We start from the raw sequence: 14,421 nt of genomic DNA, 5'->3' as shown, positions 1-14,421 counted from the left end.
TGATTCTTTTGGGGGGTCACGGCCTGCATGACAATGTTGAGAAGCGAGTCCCATCAGGCAGCGTTGGACCGTGTGGAAACATCTATTCTATAGCGTCATTTAGTGGCTTGTTGTTGCCAGCATGAGTGGACTCACACACACACCCAAAAAACACACAGCAGGGAGATTACGTTGCCTGGTCGTTAATTCATCAGCCAGATGGAAACCAAATGTCAATGAAAGGGACACAAACACTAGTTATGAAGAATGAACAACTTGGCCGATACACAAATTTCCAGAGGCTGTGTGTGTGTGTGTGTGTGTGTGTGTGTGTGTGTGTGTGTGTGTGTGTGTGTGTGTGTGTGTGTGTGTGTGTGTGTGTGTGTGTGTGTGTGTGTGTGTGTGTGTGTGTGTGTGTGTGTGTGTGTGCGCGCGTGCCAAGTTACCACCAAACTCCCTTATCAGCTCCCATAGCTCAACTGTGACACTACTGTCACTTTTAACGACAAGACACAAGTATCAAGCATGAAATAGAGAGACAGAGAAAGAGAGACAGAGAGAGAGAAAACATTTGAATTTATTCAAAGTAGTTACATTTGAATAAATTGCTGCCATTTGTCGCGAAGGTTTAAACCAAGTGAATCCAACACATTGAAATATTGCTTTCAAAGGTTTATATCTAGCTAACCTTTCCTATATGGATGTATAACTAGTTCAGACAGAAAATGCACAATTGTTTACATTTGTAAGATAGTCTTCCCTCTAAGTGGCAATGCTCCACTTTTGCTTTGCCAATGTAAACGTATGTTTTTTTTCATGCCATTAAAGCTCCTTTGAATTGAAAATTGAGATAGAGAGAGAGAGAGAGAGAGAGAGAGAGAGAGAGAGAGAGAGAGAGTGAGAGAGAGAGAGAAAGCATAGTGTCATAATTATGCAAGCCGCGACCTAAATCCCAGAATCTGTACATAATCCTATAACTATATTTAATCACTCCTAATCTGTGTAAGCATACAAATATGTTAATGACACCATGATGTGCTTTTCCTCGTTTATCAACACACTGCAAACCTGATTATTCAGGATGTCACTGCTGAAGTGCAAAGTTGTCTGTCATCTGCTTGCTTGATCATCATGTTTCTGATCTATTCCCATCCCATCTTGCTGACTTCTGAATCAGTTATGATGAGTGACTCATATTAATAATATGTCCGGGTCAAGTAAAATGGCTTGTGCAAACTAAGGTCATATCTTCTGTTAGCTCTCGTTCTCAATGTGTGTTGTGTAACCACTTAAAGTAACTTAAAACCTTATACTTGGTTGACTGGGGACCTCAGGGATCTATACTTGGACCCGTCCTTTTCACCCCTCTACGCCAAGTGATGTTTGCCAAAAACATGCCGATCTACAAACCCAGTGTCATCTTAATTCTCAGAGCCCGCTGCTTTCTTACAGAGAGGATGGATTCAGCTGAAACACCATTCACCGTCAATGAAATTCACAGCAAAGAATTCTGAATCACAACACAGAATGAAAGAAAAAAGAAAGAAAGAAATGGGGAGAATGCGAGAGAGAAGACTGTATGAGATAGACAGAGAGAGAGAGAGACAGAGACAGAGACAGAGAGAGATGGATGGATGTGTGTGGTTGTGATGTAGGGGTTTTCCCAGCCAGTTGGTTGGCTGTGTGTTCAGGATGACCGTTTAGTCAGCAGGAAGCAGAACTCCCATGTGACTCATCATCATCATAATCATCATCAGCAGCAGCAGCAACAGCCCCATCAGCACTATTGAGTCTATCTATTCATCACAGTCTACTGCAGGGGTCTTCAACAGGGGGTCCGGGACCCCTAGGGGGTCCTCAGAGTTACAACAGGGTGGCCGCCACATCTTTGTGATAGGATAATGTTTTTTACATTAACCACTTGAACCCTTGCATCCCTATTCTGAGGAGAACTTTAGCCAAAAGCAGATCCACAAGGTCTCACCGCCTCGCAGAGATCGGCTATTTTCTGCAAAGAGGTTTGGTGTGGAGCCAAAAGAGCAGACCAAGAGAAGAATGAAAGGTCAAGTTTACTAAGTATTGACGGTTAAATGTCTAAAAACACACATTAACATGAATCCATGGACTGATGATAGTGCTGTCAAATGTGTCTATGAATCTATCTATGAAATCGATGAAAAGGTTTAATCTGCAACACAATTTCATACAATAATTTGTGGGTGTAAGGGGGTTCCCTGCTTCATCTCTCTCTTAGCCATGGCCTGAAAACGTCAAAGAACCCTGGTTCATTTATATAGCGTTTTTTATATACCGGTATATTTGTATCGAAAGCTCTTTACATTAGATTTTTTACATTTTTACATTCACCCATTCACACACACTCATACACCGATGGCGGAGGAAACCATGCAAGGCACCAACCAGCACATCGGGAGCAATTAGGGGTTCAGCATCTTGCTCAAGGACACTTCGACACTAACTCTGGGGGAGTCCGGGATTGAACTGGGAACCTCATGGTTTATCATCCGGATGCACTACCCCCGAGCCACTGCCACCCCTGGTCTCCAGACTCTACACATGCTGTAGACTGGACACACATCAAAGTCTGCATGCTGTCGGCTGGACACACATAGGAACTGTGAGTGAACTACTAGTGAACTTCTATCAGAGGTGATCTATTAGTGTTCTCACTGGCCTCGACCCTGGACAGTGTGCACTACCAGGGCCCAGCGGTGGACAAACTACTCAACCCCCAGTACTTGAGTCAATAGAGTATAGCTACTCATGGTCAAATATTAATCAAGTACTAAGTGAAAGTTGCTTTGTCTAATTTGTACTTGAGTTAAAGTACTGGCGCACATTCAAAAGTAAAACATTGCAAAGTACATGTTCTAATTTTAAAATAATCAATGCATTGCTGTTTCAATTTAGACATTTTCCAAACAAATTCTAACATTGTCCAGAGGAATTTGTTTTCTTTTTAAGTCAATAATAGTGAAAATGACAGATGAGCTTGATTTGTAGATCTGCTATTTTCACTATATTTGAAACAGGGGTCTAGTCTAGTGGTTAATTCATAAAGTCCTTTAAACGGTCCAAAACCGTTCAAATATAAGTAACTAAGTAAATGTACTTAGTTACTTACTGTCCAATACTGCCAGCCGTGCCAGGGCCCCGGAGGCACTGAGCTTTGAAATGCTTAACAAATTAAATGCTAAAGAAATTCCATATTCATAGGCTACATGTGAAGAAAATTAATTTACATCCTCATTGCCTCTCTTCTGTGTGACTTCAAAGGCATGAGTCACACGCACACACTACTGTCACTGTCACCTCTTCTGGAGAGAGGGAGGCTGTGGGAATTGTTGTGACTCCCATGAGAAGAAATGTATTCCAATGCTTTCTCTGTCTCTCTCTTTCTCTGTCTGTCTGTCTGTCTGTCTGTCTGTCTGTCTGTCTGTCTGTCTGTCTGTCTGTCTGTCTGTCTGTCTGTCTCATCTCTGTCTCTCTTTCTCTGTCTCTCTTTCTCTGTCTGTCTGTCTGTCTGTCTGTCTGTCTGTCTCATCTCTTTCTCTCTGTCTCTCTTTAAGTGGAACAAGACAATCAAAACAAAGCATGTACAATTAAATATAAATTATAAATGAGACCAAATAAAAGTGTAAAGAGAGAGCTGTATTGCATACGAAACTATAAAAGTTGTGCATTTTTAGTCAGACATCTCTCTCTCTCACACACGCTGTGTGTGTGTGTGTGTGTGTGTGTGTGTGTGTGTGTGTGTGTGTGTGTGTGTGTGTGTGTGTGTGTGTGTGTGTGTGTGCGTGTGTGTGTGTGTGTGTGTGCGTGTGTGTGTCAACCTCATTGTTTTACAAATGTCAACCATTACTCAATGTAAAAACAACTTTTTCCGTGTGTCCTTTAAACTTAAACTTAGAATACAGTCTCCTGACTCCTGACATAAGCAGATAAAATAGCTTGTTCCAACGTGACATGTGATAACACATTCACCCAGCCAGGCAGTTAGTATTGAGCTTAAGCTGCGCTGCATGTGATGTTGTGAACCAGTGGGTGGTTTCACCAATCACCACCAGCTTCTAAATGTGTCAGTGGAAGATAAGGGAGGGAAACCACCTCCAACCAATGACGATATGCCAGTAGCCTATTAACGCATTCTGCTACTGTACCGATTGGTTTTGTGATATGAATCAAAACAAGAAGTGCCAGGGGTTTGCAGACTATACGCTCAAAGATGATGTGACTGTAAATACCATTTATAAGGCCTATGCATTGTGTTTTACGATTTATTGTGTTGTCTTTGTCTGTCATTCAATGTTATGAGTTAAAAAAGGACCCCAAAAACAAGCCCAAAGGCTTTTTGTTGAGGTGTTGATCCTTTTAGTTTACCTTAGTTGATCTGTACTGTCATGACACTGTACCTTTTCGCAAGCTTCTAATAAAGTCTTCAATCAATCAATCAATCAATCAATCAATCAAACAAACCACAAGGGGTCCTTATAATATGGACTCTTGTCAGGTCTCTAACTCTGAGGATGCGCTGGACTTGTGCACTCTCAGAGTTAAATTAACAGATGTCCCACTGCAGACTGGCCTGCATGAATGAATACTTTATTAACAGATGGCAAATAATTAGTACAGTGGTACCGATTGTACAACGATGCTAAAAAGGATGACACAAAAAGCCACAAGGACTTGTTTCTATTGTGGTCCACCCCTGTCTGTGTATTGTGTATGTACTGACTACTGACTAACCTGCTGGTAGTTCTGATCTTCGGGCTCGAACGCGTTGTCAGTGGTCTGGAACCTCAGGTTGATGTGGGGGAAATTGTGGAGCCAGTAAGTCCACCAAGGAGCGATGTAATCCACCCGAGCAGAAGACATGATCTCCTCTCCAGCCTTTTCCACACAGGAGAGAAAAGTTAGGGGCTGTGTGAATTAAAACCTCCCGTATCTTCACACCCCGACCCCCAAGCAGCGGACACCGAGGGTAGTCCGGTCCGCTATCTCAATCCAGTCTCATATCCAGTAACAAAAGGGTCTGTGGAGATTGAAGAAGCGCCTGTCACACTACTACTACTATAGCAGCCACCACAACAACATGAGACAAAAGACACAAGTCACACGGAGGCGACAACAACGCCGCAAAACATGGGACAAGCTCCGGATTTCTTTGGGTTATTCTTCACAGCGCGCTCATGTCTCCCCGATTCCTCCTCTGTGCGTTTTTTAAGTCCCCAACTGTCCCGCAGCAGAAGATCCGTCCAAAAGCCACCGTCCCACGCCGTCTGACACGCTCCGATCATCCCACACTGACACGGACTGGAGTCTGGAGAGAAGCCCAACGGGTGTGCGTGTTTCTATTCTGCATCTAGCTTAAGGCAAGACACAAATAATTCAGAGTGAACAGCATTTTTTACTCAAATCTTTGCTTCTGGGCCCTCTGGGGGTCCCTGAAACACTATTTTAAGATGGGGGTCCGCCCGCGGCCAAATACATATCATTTGGGGGTCCATGACATGACAAACTTTGAGAACCACTGATAGCAAACATACGTTTTTTTCCCACTGTTAGGATTTAAGACATTGTAGAATCGTAGTTCTTAAACATTATCATGTAAAGGACCCCCAAATTGATATGTAGCCTATATGGCTGCGGACCCCATTTCAAAATATTTTGATCCAGGGTCCGTGACCCACAGAACTGCCAGAAGCAATATTTGAAATTAAAAATGTTCACTCTGAATTTGGGTCTTGCCTTAAGCTAGATGCAGAATAGATACACGACAACGGTGTCCATGGACGCGCAATTACGCTGGCCGGCACGCGGGCACGCTCACATTAATAAGCGTCACGTCACGAATATATATATATGAGCACACAAATCCAGGACACTACTGGACATATCGTGTTTTATTACTGAAACATCGTGACCTCTTACTGTACTGAAAAGCCCTGTTAGCCCGATTAAATTAGAATTTCCTGATAGGGCTCTGACAAGTCACTGTACTGCCATCTAGTGGATGAAGTTGGAAACAAAAAGGCTTGTCGGAAGCACATTTTATGGAGAAATGTTCCAGTAGCTGTCAACTTGTCACTGTCCATCCAATAGACAGCAAAAAGAATGAAATCCTTCATAGATGTGATGGTTTCAGTGTAAAAAAAAAAGGCTTTGTAAAAAAAAAAAGGGTTATGTTGATAAGTAATTATCTCAAACCTGAAGTTTCAAGGACATCCAGTTGGTAGGCTACACGAATCCCCATCTATCAGTGGTTTAACCTTTTTCATGTCAAGGTCAATTATTTATTCGGCATTTGAGCCAGGGACCACCATTTGATGAGATTTTTCCTCTAATACAGAACACCACTTGAGCATAAAATTAAACAGTTAAAGATCTAAAATGATATGTCCATTTGGTTACAAACTCTCAATCACTTAGCTTGGGGACCACCTGGAACCCCCTCAAGGACCACAGTTTAAGAACCACTGCCATGTATAATCAAAACTCAAGTAACCACATATTTAGCCCCTGCATGGAGTTTCCCTGAACCCACTTGAGAATCAAGTTGATTAATTACCATTGGTCAGTGCATTAAAAATAAACTGAGCATGTTTCATTAGGTTACAGGCTTCGAACTGACTATTGTATGCAATTATTAAATGGTGCAACAGCTGATTCATGTCAAGAGATCAAGATTTTGCTATGCATTATCCATTAGCAAACTCCCATAAACATTTTAGCCCCTGGCAAAACACCTTGATGCAGTTGCAATGAATTAGACAGCGTAATCGGCTAATTTGTTTGTTTACAAAGGACTAGATTGTTGCAGGCAAATTTTTCCTCAGCCACTTTTAATTTGCTCAAAGTCTGCCATCTTGTGGACACTCCAACCAATGACAAAAACCCAGTTTGACTAGAACTATGAAAAAAACTTATGTTATGATAAGAACACTTGCAGATAAATCTGCAATCTGCATGGCTGGGCCTGGCATAGCAATACTGGCATTAAACAATACAACAAAGGCATTAAAGGAAAATAAAATAAAACATTGACAGGACCAAGAAATCTGGTTTTCCAATTTTTATTACAATCTGTACATAACAAAGGACTTATTTCAGCTCCTTCACGGCCAGACCTGAAAAACAGAGATTGAGATGGTGTTAGAATATAGTTTACAGGCTGTGTAGAATAAAATAACGACCAGATGCATGGATTAAAGCAAAACAAAATCCCACGACTGATTTATGGAAGACGCTTCAGAACATATAGCTAGTTTTACCACTTTAATACTATAATATCAACTGAAAATGTGACGCATTGAGAGCTTGTAGATAGGCAATTTTCACTGCACAACATGCGTCTTCTATGGAATCCAAATGACTGAAATCAGTCGTGGCGACTGATAACTTTAATCCATGCAGATGACACAGTTGGAGCACAACTTCCAGGAACTCCGCTCCATCACCACAAAAATGTTTTGTTTTTGCATCTCGTCATTGTCAGTGGACCGGTGGAACTCAAGGTTTCGGAAGTTGGCGAAAACTAAGCACTTTGGTCCATTCTTTGTTCTAGCAAGCGTATAAAGGCACCTCAGGCACGGAGAAGCCTGCTGTGTTGCATAGACTTGCTTAGTTAAAAGACATTACCACTTTCACAACAGATTGCATGAAATGTCTGTCAGATGGCCACTAATGTGACGGAATTTGGATGCTACAGGTTCTAGTTATAGTTAAGCTTTAGTGTTTGTTCATTAAAAAAAGGTCTCCCATCGATCCACTTTAGTACACAAGACATTTTCAGGCCAGGATACCAATTTCACCCCATCAGGATGGAGAACACATACAGGATAAGTGTAATTTAAGTGATGAACCAAAACAAAAAGGGTCAGACAATATTGGAACGCTATCCACCCGTTTCCGCAAGAATTTACTGTAGCATTATCTGTGGGACACACAGCTGACATACAAGCTCCCATCGCGTCACAGATGCAACCGTTGTGAGCTTGTAGATCACACTAGGCTGAGGCGCCGGAAGCTGCCGCACACCTTCTGCGCAATGCACGATGGGACGTTGGAAAGTTGTGGATAAAAATAGAATTCCGTTTATTTAAGTGCCGGCGAGATGGAGAGACCCAGTTCGTAAACAAACACTACACTAGTCTATAGCCTGATTTCCAACAAAAACGTTGTTTTAACCCAAATAAAATTTCACTTACAGCACCTTTAACTAAACAAATGGAAAAACCCTTAAATTAGGCTCACATGTACACTAAATTCTTAAGTGGATCCAAGCAATGTTCAATTTAATTTTGTGCATAGAATTCAAGTTCCTGGCATCATCATCATGGCAATTTCAACTACTTCTGCCAAAAAGTGAGGCAATAAATCCAAGCAAGTTCAACGGTCACCTCAGCAGGTTCACTATGTACAAGACAACCTTGACCACAATCACATCTTAAAGTGCAGCACTAGCACATCTCAGGCATGCATTTTCTTAGCCTGGTGTAGTTGCCAACACGGTCCCAAATTAACACCAGCCGTCACCAAATGCAGGGAGATTTGGTGTGTACGTTTTAGAAAACACTTTGGCGAATGTTTATTTTTGTAGCCAGATATCGGCATTGCGGGTTCAGATGCAATTTACCTTTATGCATGATATGCAACACTAAAGGTGTATGCTGCACCTTTTTGGCTGGTTAAAAAAAAAAGTTTAGTTATTTGGGACCCTGGTGACCACAGCGGCCTACAGTCATGGTCTACAGGCACTCGACTGACCTGGGGGCAGGGACTGCTTGAGCTTCTCAGCCTTCTCCTTGTCGGTGATGACCAGGGTGTACAGGTACCTGCTGCAGCGCACCTTGAACTTCACATTGTCCTTGTTCTTCTTGATCTTGACGGCTGGAGGGGACGAGAGAAAACAAAGACGCATCTAGTTACAAAAAGGACATTTTCACAAACTTCTGCCAGGGGACGTCAGCTGCAATAGGGGGGGGTGAATGTCAGTGGACCGGTGGAACTCAAGATTTCGGAAGTTGACGAAACTAAGCACTTGGTCCATTCTTTGTTCTAGCAAGTGTGAAAATTCATCACCGGCACAGCAGCCTGGGATGTTTGGATCACCTGCAGTTATATCGTACATTACGACTTGAATACACTTCAATGCTGCTGTACCTGTGCCTTCTCTACGAATAAACTTGCATGTCTGACATGCCGTTATGATTTCCACAACCCATTAAGACCAGAGGCCCATTGATTCAACAAATGCCTCCTAAATCAGTAGTTATCAGACTTGAGATTATATAACTATTGAAGTACAGTTGTAAAGCACATAATTGTATGCTTTGGCTATTCAAAAATGGCAGATGTACAAGTTCAAAGCGTGTCACTTAGTACCGCACTAGGAGCTTGTAGATCTGCCATTTCTGAAAATCATGAGAATGTGCATATCTTTGAATATATACATTTTAAATTCAAATCTTTGATTCTGGGGGTCCCTGGAATTTTTAAGATGGGGTTCATGGCCAAATACATATAATTTTTGGTGTGCTTGACATGCAAGTTTGAGAACCACGGATACAGCGCAAAAACTGTTTTTGGTTTAACACATTTGTAGAATCGGCCTCAGGTCTTAATGGGTTAAGACAGATAAAAACGAATACATTTTTCAGACTGCCTGTTGATGTTTGACACTTTATAGCTTTTAAGAAAGAGCAACTTGTCTTTCCTTCATCACCTGTACTACTTGCGTTTTGACCCGACTCAGATTCAGATTTCTTTATTAACCATTGTGTAATACACATAGGAATTTGCTTTGGCATACTACATTTTTGCATTCAAATCAATTTTTTCACATATCAGACAAACACAAAAACACCGACAGAACGCAACACGTAGTCACCTGGATATTTACTGGCTTGACCCAGTTCTAATCAGGTTGGAAAAAGGTTTTCCAACTAAGCATGTCCACAGTCTCAAGCATCAAATGTATTCCAGGCCAGTGCCTCTTAACTCCTGGGAATTCATTTCTTCCATGTTTTCTATTCAGCTTGCAGTCAACTGCATTTTCCTTCATCATTAGTGTTATTCTAACTCCGAAGAGCACAAATTGAAGATCCTACATTTGTAGACAGTATGCTAAATTAATTAACCAATAGATAAAGAAAAAATAAGTACATAGTCTTTTATAGGTAACTTAATGATGACACCAACATTTCACAATTAAAGTAGGTGACACTGTGATAGAAAGAAAAAAAAAACACATCTGCTACCTGGGTTGCATCCTGGAGGCTAACCTATCCAGTGAAAAAATGACTACCAAGGTGATCAAAAAAGTCAACCAACGAATTCGTTTCTTGCAAAGGGTTGCCCCGCTGATCAATATTAAATCTCGAAAGACACTAGGAGGTGCTCTTATTGGGCCCCTCATTGATTACGGAGTCCTTGTCTGGTATCGCGACGCCGACGCCCCAGCTGCCTTAAAGTTAAAGCTCCAAACAGCCCAGAACAAACTAATTAGGGTTGTGCTTGGTCTTCCACCTCAGACCCACCTTACCGATCATCACCACGAAAGCGTGGGGTGGCTCAAAGTAGCTGACAGAGCACGGCATCTTGCAATGGGCCTGGTGTACAAGATTCACTACACCTCCAAGATACCCATGTACCTGGCAAACTACTTCTTAAAGGTCAAGGATGTTCACAATCACAACACCAGAGGCAGCTCCACTAATCATCATCAACGTAGATTTAACACTAAACAAGGCGCCAACTCGTTCTCCTGCTATACCATCAACATGTGGAACGCCCTTCCACAAGCCTTAAAGGAGAGCAAATCCCTAGCCTCCTTCAAAATTGGTATGAAGTCACCTTCAGACAGCTGCTACCCGTGACTTGTAAATACACTAAGCCCCCATGCTCCCCCCCCCTTTCTTTTTTTCTGCCTTTGTATTTGATGTTATGCTTTTGAAACTGATATTATCCTAGATAAAGTACTATGTTCTATCCATCTGTCTTTCAATGTTATATGAGATACTTAGTGTGGTTCCTGTGGAAATAAGCCTCGGCTTTCTAGGATCTCCTTTTAGTTGACCTTGTACCAGTGATTTGTACTGTCATGAAACTGTACTTTTTTCTATTGCAAACTTCTAATAAATTCTTCAATCAATCAATCAATCACTGCTTGTACTTGTGAGTGCGTGACAAATGAGTCTCTTGAATTTAAAAGTTCTATTAACTAGCCGACACAGGCAGCTGACAACCATGATAAAAAATAAACTAACTTACACTTGGCATCCTTCCTCCTTGCCGTCAGCAGGAAATCTTTGATTTCTTCGATCTTTCGTGGCTGTGAAACGAAAACAAAGGACAATTAAGGACAAAGCATTGACTGATTTCAGTGAAATACACTTGTCACGCATACTGCAACAAATACAGGCATAGAGCAAGTTCATGGTAGTAGACAAAGATAATCACATTTTTTTTTTTACATCTTGTCAGTGGACTGGTGGATCTCAGATATCGTAGTTGACGAAACTAAGCAAAAGATGGTCCAATCTTTGTTCTAGCAAGTGTGAAAAATCATCACCGGCACTACAGCCTGGGATGTTTGGATCACCTGCAGTTATGATCGTACATTTATGACTTTGAATAAACTTCAATGGTGTTGTACTTGTGCCTTCTCTACGCATGAACTGCCATGTCTGACGTGCTGTTATGACTCACGACCCATTAAGACCCGAAGACCAAAAATGGCAGATGTTTGTACAAACTTGCAGTGTAGCACAAAGTGCTTCACTGTTAATTGAATATCTCCCATTTTTGAATAGACAATGCAAAAGATCTAAGACAGATGCTTTCCCAGTTTAAATGGGTTTTAAATAAGAGTGATTCTAGTTTGCTGTCAATGGGACATTCACCCTAAGCACTATAGCAATACAGTAAAGTTTTAAAAATAGTCAAGTGGATGAATGGCAGTGTTGACAAACTTGAGACTTAATCATGGTGAACGTAATACTGTAGTTATTGTGCCCAATGAGAATGGTGTTAAAGTGTTGTCTTTAGGCTATTTACATTGACAATTCTGACTAATTTATTTCCATTTTGACCATGCAGCCCATTCATTCTTGATATAGTTTCGCCATGTCTCCCCCATTATTGGATATTTTTGAAGCTACAAATGTTGGGAGCGTATACAAAACAAATCATTTAATTCACCCACCCAAAATCTGCATTCTTGTGATGCGACAAAGTTTGAGTTGCAGTAGTGTTTACCTTCTGGCTTAGAGACAGCAGTTAGCAAACTTAGCATCCATGGCTGACTACAGAACCCACTAGAATACTAGGAACTACAACCAGCTATAAAATACTAGCTTGCTGGCAGTAGGCAACCAAGTAACAACTCAATCCCATCATGATCTCCGTTCACTGATTAACAACATAGCCTAGCTCCCCGATAGCTGTATTCGTCTGGCAATGCATTGAGGCCGGTAAAGGCAGGTCTACAAGCCCATAGCGTGCAGAGGAAGCAGCGTCTTGTGGGCTTGAAGGTCTATCATCATCGGCGCGCCTGCGGCTACGCTGGTTAGCATTAGCAACATTAGCTTCCAGCAAAGCGAACCGACAGAAGCTCAAGATTAGCAGACACGGGCGAAAGCACAACAATGCCACGCTAAGAAGAAGAACGTTATTATAAGCCATGTGAAGCCACGTTAAGCTGATAGAAAGTTAAAATCTCACCATGTTGCCGTTTCAGTGGCCTCAACCCTGGAGAGGAGAGAAATAGTGGAGTTTAGAATGCGGCTCATTGAAACGCTCTGGAATAATAATTCATATGCAGTCATCTGGCCGATGGACACATATATCGTGGTTTAATGTACATTTGGTGGTATTTGTAAGTGTGAAAGAGGATGGTTTATGATTGTAAAACGTTATTTCGTGGATGAAGATGATGCGGAAACTCACAGTGTCAGCCAGAGAAGGATGAAAAAGGGACGTCATTTCCGCTTTGCTGTTGTTATATACTGCGGCTACGGCACGACGCGAAGGACAGAAATGATAAAACTCAAAACAATGTGCCCGATCAGCGTCGGTCTTTTACTTGAGTAGTACACATCTATTTTTTTCTTTTCCTACGTTACAAAGTATATAGCTCCTTTCGGAACCTCTCCCTCCGCTATGCAGCTCCGAGCGGAGGGAGAGGTTCCAAAAGGAGCTAAAAAGTTAAGTATATACCTACATATTTCAAAATATTTGCCCCAAAAAAATCTATTTTAAATATATTAAAGCAAACAAACACATCTAGTAATACATGCAATTAATAATAAAATAATATAATATAATAACAAATAACAATCTACAAGCTCACAACGCGCTGCGAGCTTCTATTTTCACTAGTTTGGTTTGGGACCAGTTTTGGGTCCACTGGTTTAGATTGCTTTTATGTTGGTTACTTAATCCATGGCGACAGTGGCGTTTTATTATAAAACAATAGGCCTATAAACTAAACTAATGGCCTGACATGGAAATGTAAATTTTGAAACAAGCCCCCCCAAAAAAACCAAAAGCTTTCTTTCTGTGTTATATCCTTTTAGTTGACCTTTGCTTGTACCAGAACTACATGAGTTACCCTTTCCCATGCAAACTTCTAATAAAGTCTTCAATCAATCAATCAATCAATCAATCAATCATTCAATCAATCAATCAATCAAGTTATTACCTACCAAAAGTAGGTCTATCATGAAATGGGCCCCAAAATGCGTGGGACAGTCCCTCATTTCCATGACTTTTCAGGCGTCCCACACATTTAGACCCTGTCCCACATTGTGACTGCCACGTCTGCCAGGCTCCGGTAATAATCAATGCACAGGTGTTGATAGGTGACCAAGCTAGACTGGACCACACTGGACACGAACAGCATTGCTCTAGCAGCATTTGGGTAGGCTACTAAGATATCCTCCTAATAATTGGCTTTCTATTGTAAATCTCTCTCATTGTCTCTTTTCCTCAAGATGTTTTGTTAAGCCATTTAAAATAACATGAGAAATATCCCCTAGGCTACAGCAGATTACTAACAAAACTGTAGGCAGTATCAAATGACCTCAAAGCATTGAATAGCAACTTAAGTAGCGTGCGTGCATGACTGCATGTGGGTGCGTGCGTGCGTGTGTGTGTGTCTTTCGCCATAGGGCAACAGTCTGCTCTCCTGTAATTGATTGATTGATTGAAAAAAGTTTGCAATAGGACAGATTTATCACAAGTCAAATCACTGGTACAATTGGTCAAATGGAGATCCCACAAACTATACGCCGTATACAAAGGAACCAAAAGGACACTGTCAGAAGTGGGATTCGAACCCACGCCTCCAGGGGAGACTGCGACCTGAACGCAGCGCCTTAGACCGCTCGGCCATCCTGACTTATATGTGTATGCCTTTTG

General features: G+C 41.6%; 2 protein-coding genes across 2 annotated transcripts in view; both read right to left on the bottom strand.

The window, feature by feature from the left end:
• ttyh2 (tweety family member 2) overlaps window positions 1-5,276 on the bottom strand; it is a 162,608-nt gene extending 157,332 nt beyond the window's left edge. Inside the window, 1 exon segment of the mRNA XM_080748098.1 lies at window positions 4,747-5,276. Within this exon segment, the coding sequence (XP_080604224.1) occupies window positions 4,747-4,875 (129 nt within the window). The 5' untranslated portion in view covers window positions 4,876-5,276.
• A 1,781-nt stretch (window positions 5,277-7,057) lies between these two features.
• Window positions 7,058-12,858, bottom strand: rpl38 (ribosomal protein L38). The gene is made up of 4 exons (XM_080747084.1): window positions 12,724-12,858; window positions 11,272-11,332; window positions 8,767-8,889; window positions 7,058-7,127 (listed from the first exon to the last, which is right to left on the bottom strand). The coding sequence occupies exons 1-4, from the start codon at window positions 12,724-12,726 to the stop codon at window positions 7,102-7,104; spliced, it is 213 nt and encodes a 70-aa protein (XP_080603210.1). The 5' UTR covers window positions 12,727-12,858; the 3' UTR covers window positions 7,058-7,101.
• Window positions 12,859-14,421: the final 1,563 nt, after the last annotated feature.

The sequence above is a fragment of the Nannobrachium achirus genome (assembly GCF_963921795.1).
Source record: "Nannobrachium achirus genome assembly, chromosome: 18".
Lineage (NCBI taxonomy): Eukaryota > Metazoa > Chordata > Actinopteri > Myctophiformes > Myctophidae > Nannobrachium > Nannobrachium achirus.
Note: the sequence above shows the minus strand (reverse complement) of the source record. Positions and strands in the feature narration are given on the sequence as shown.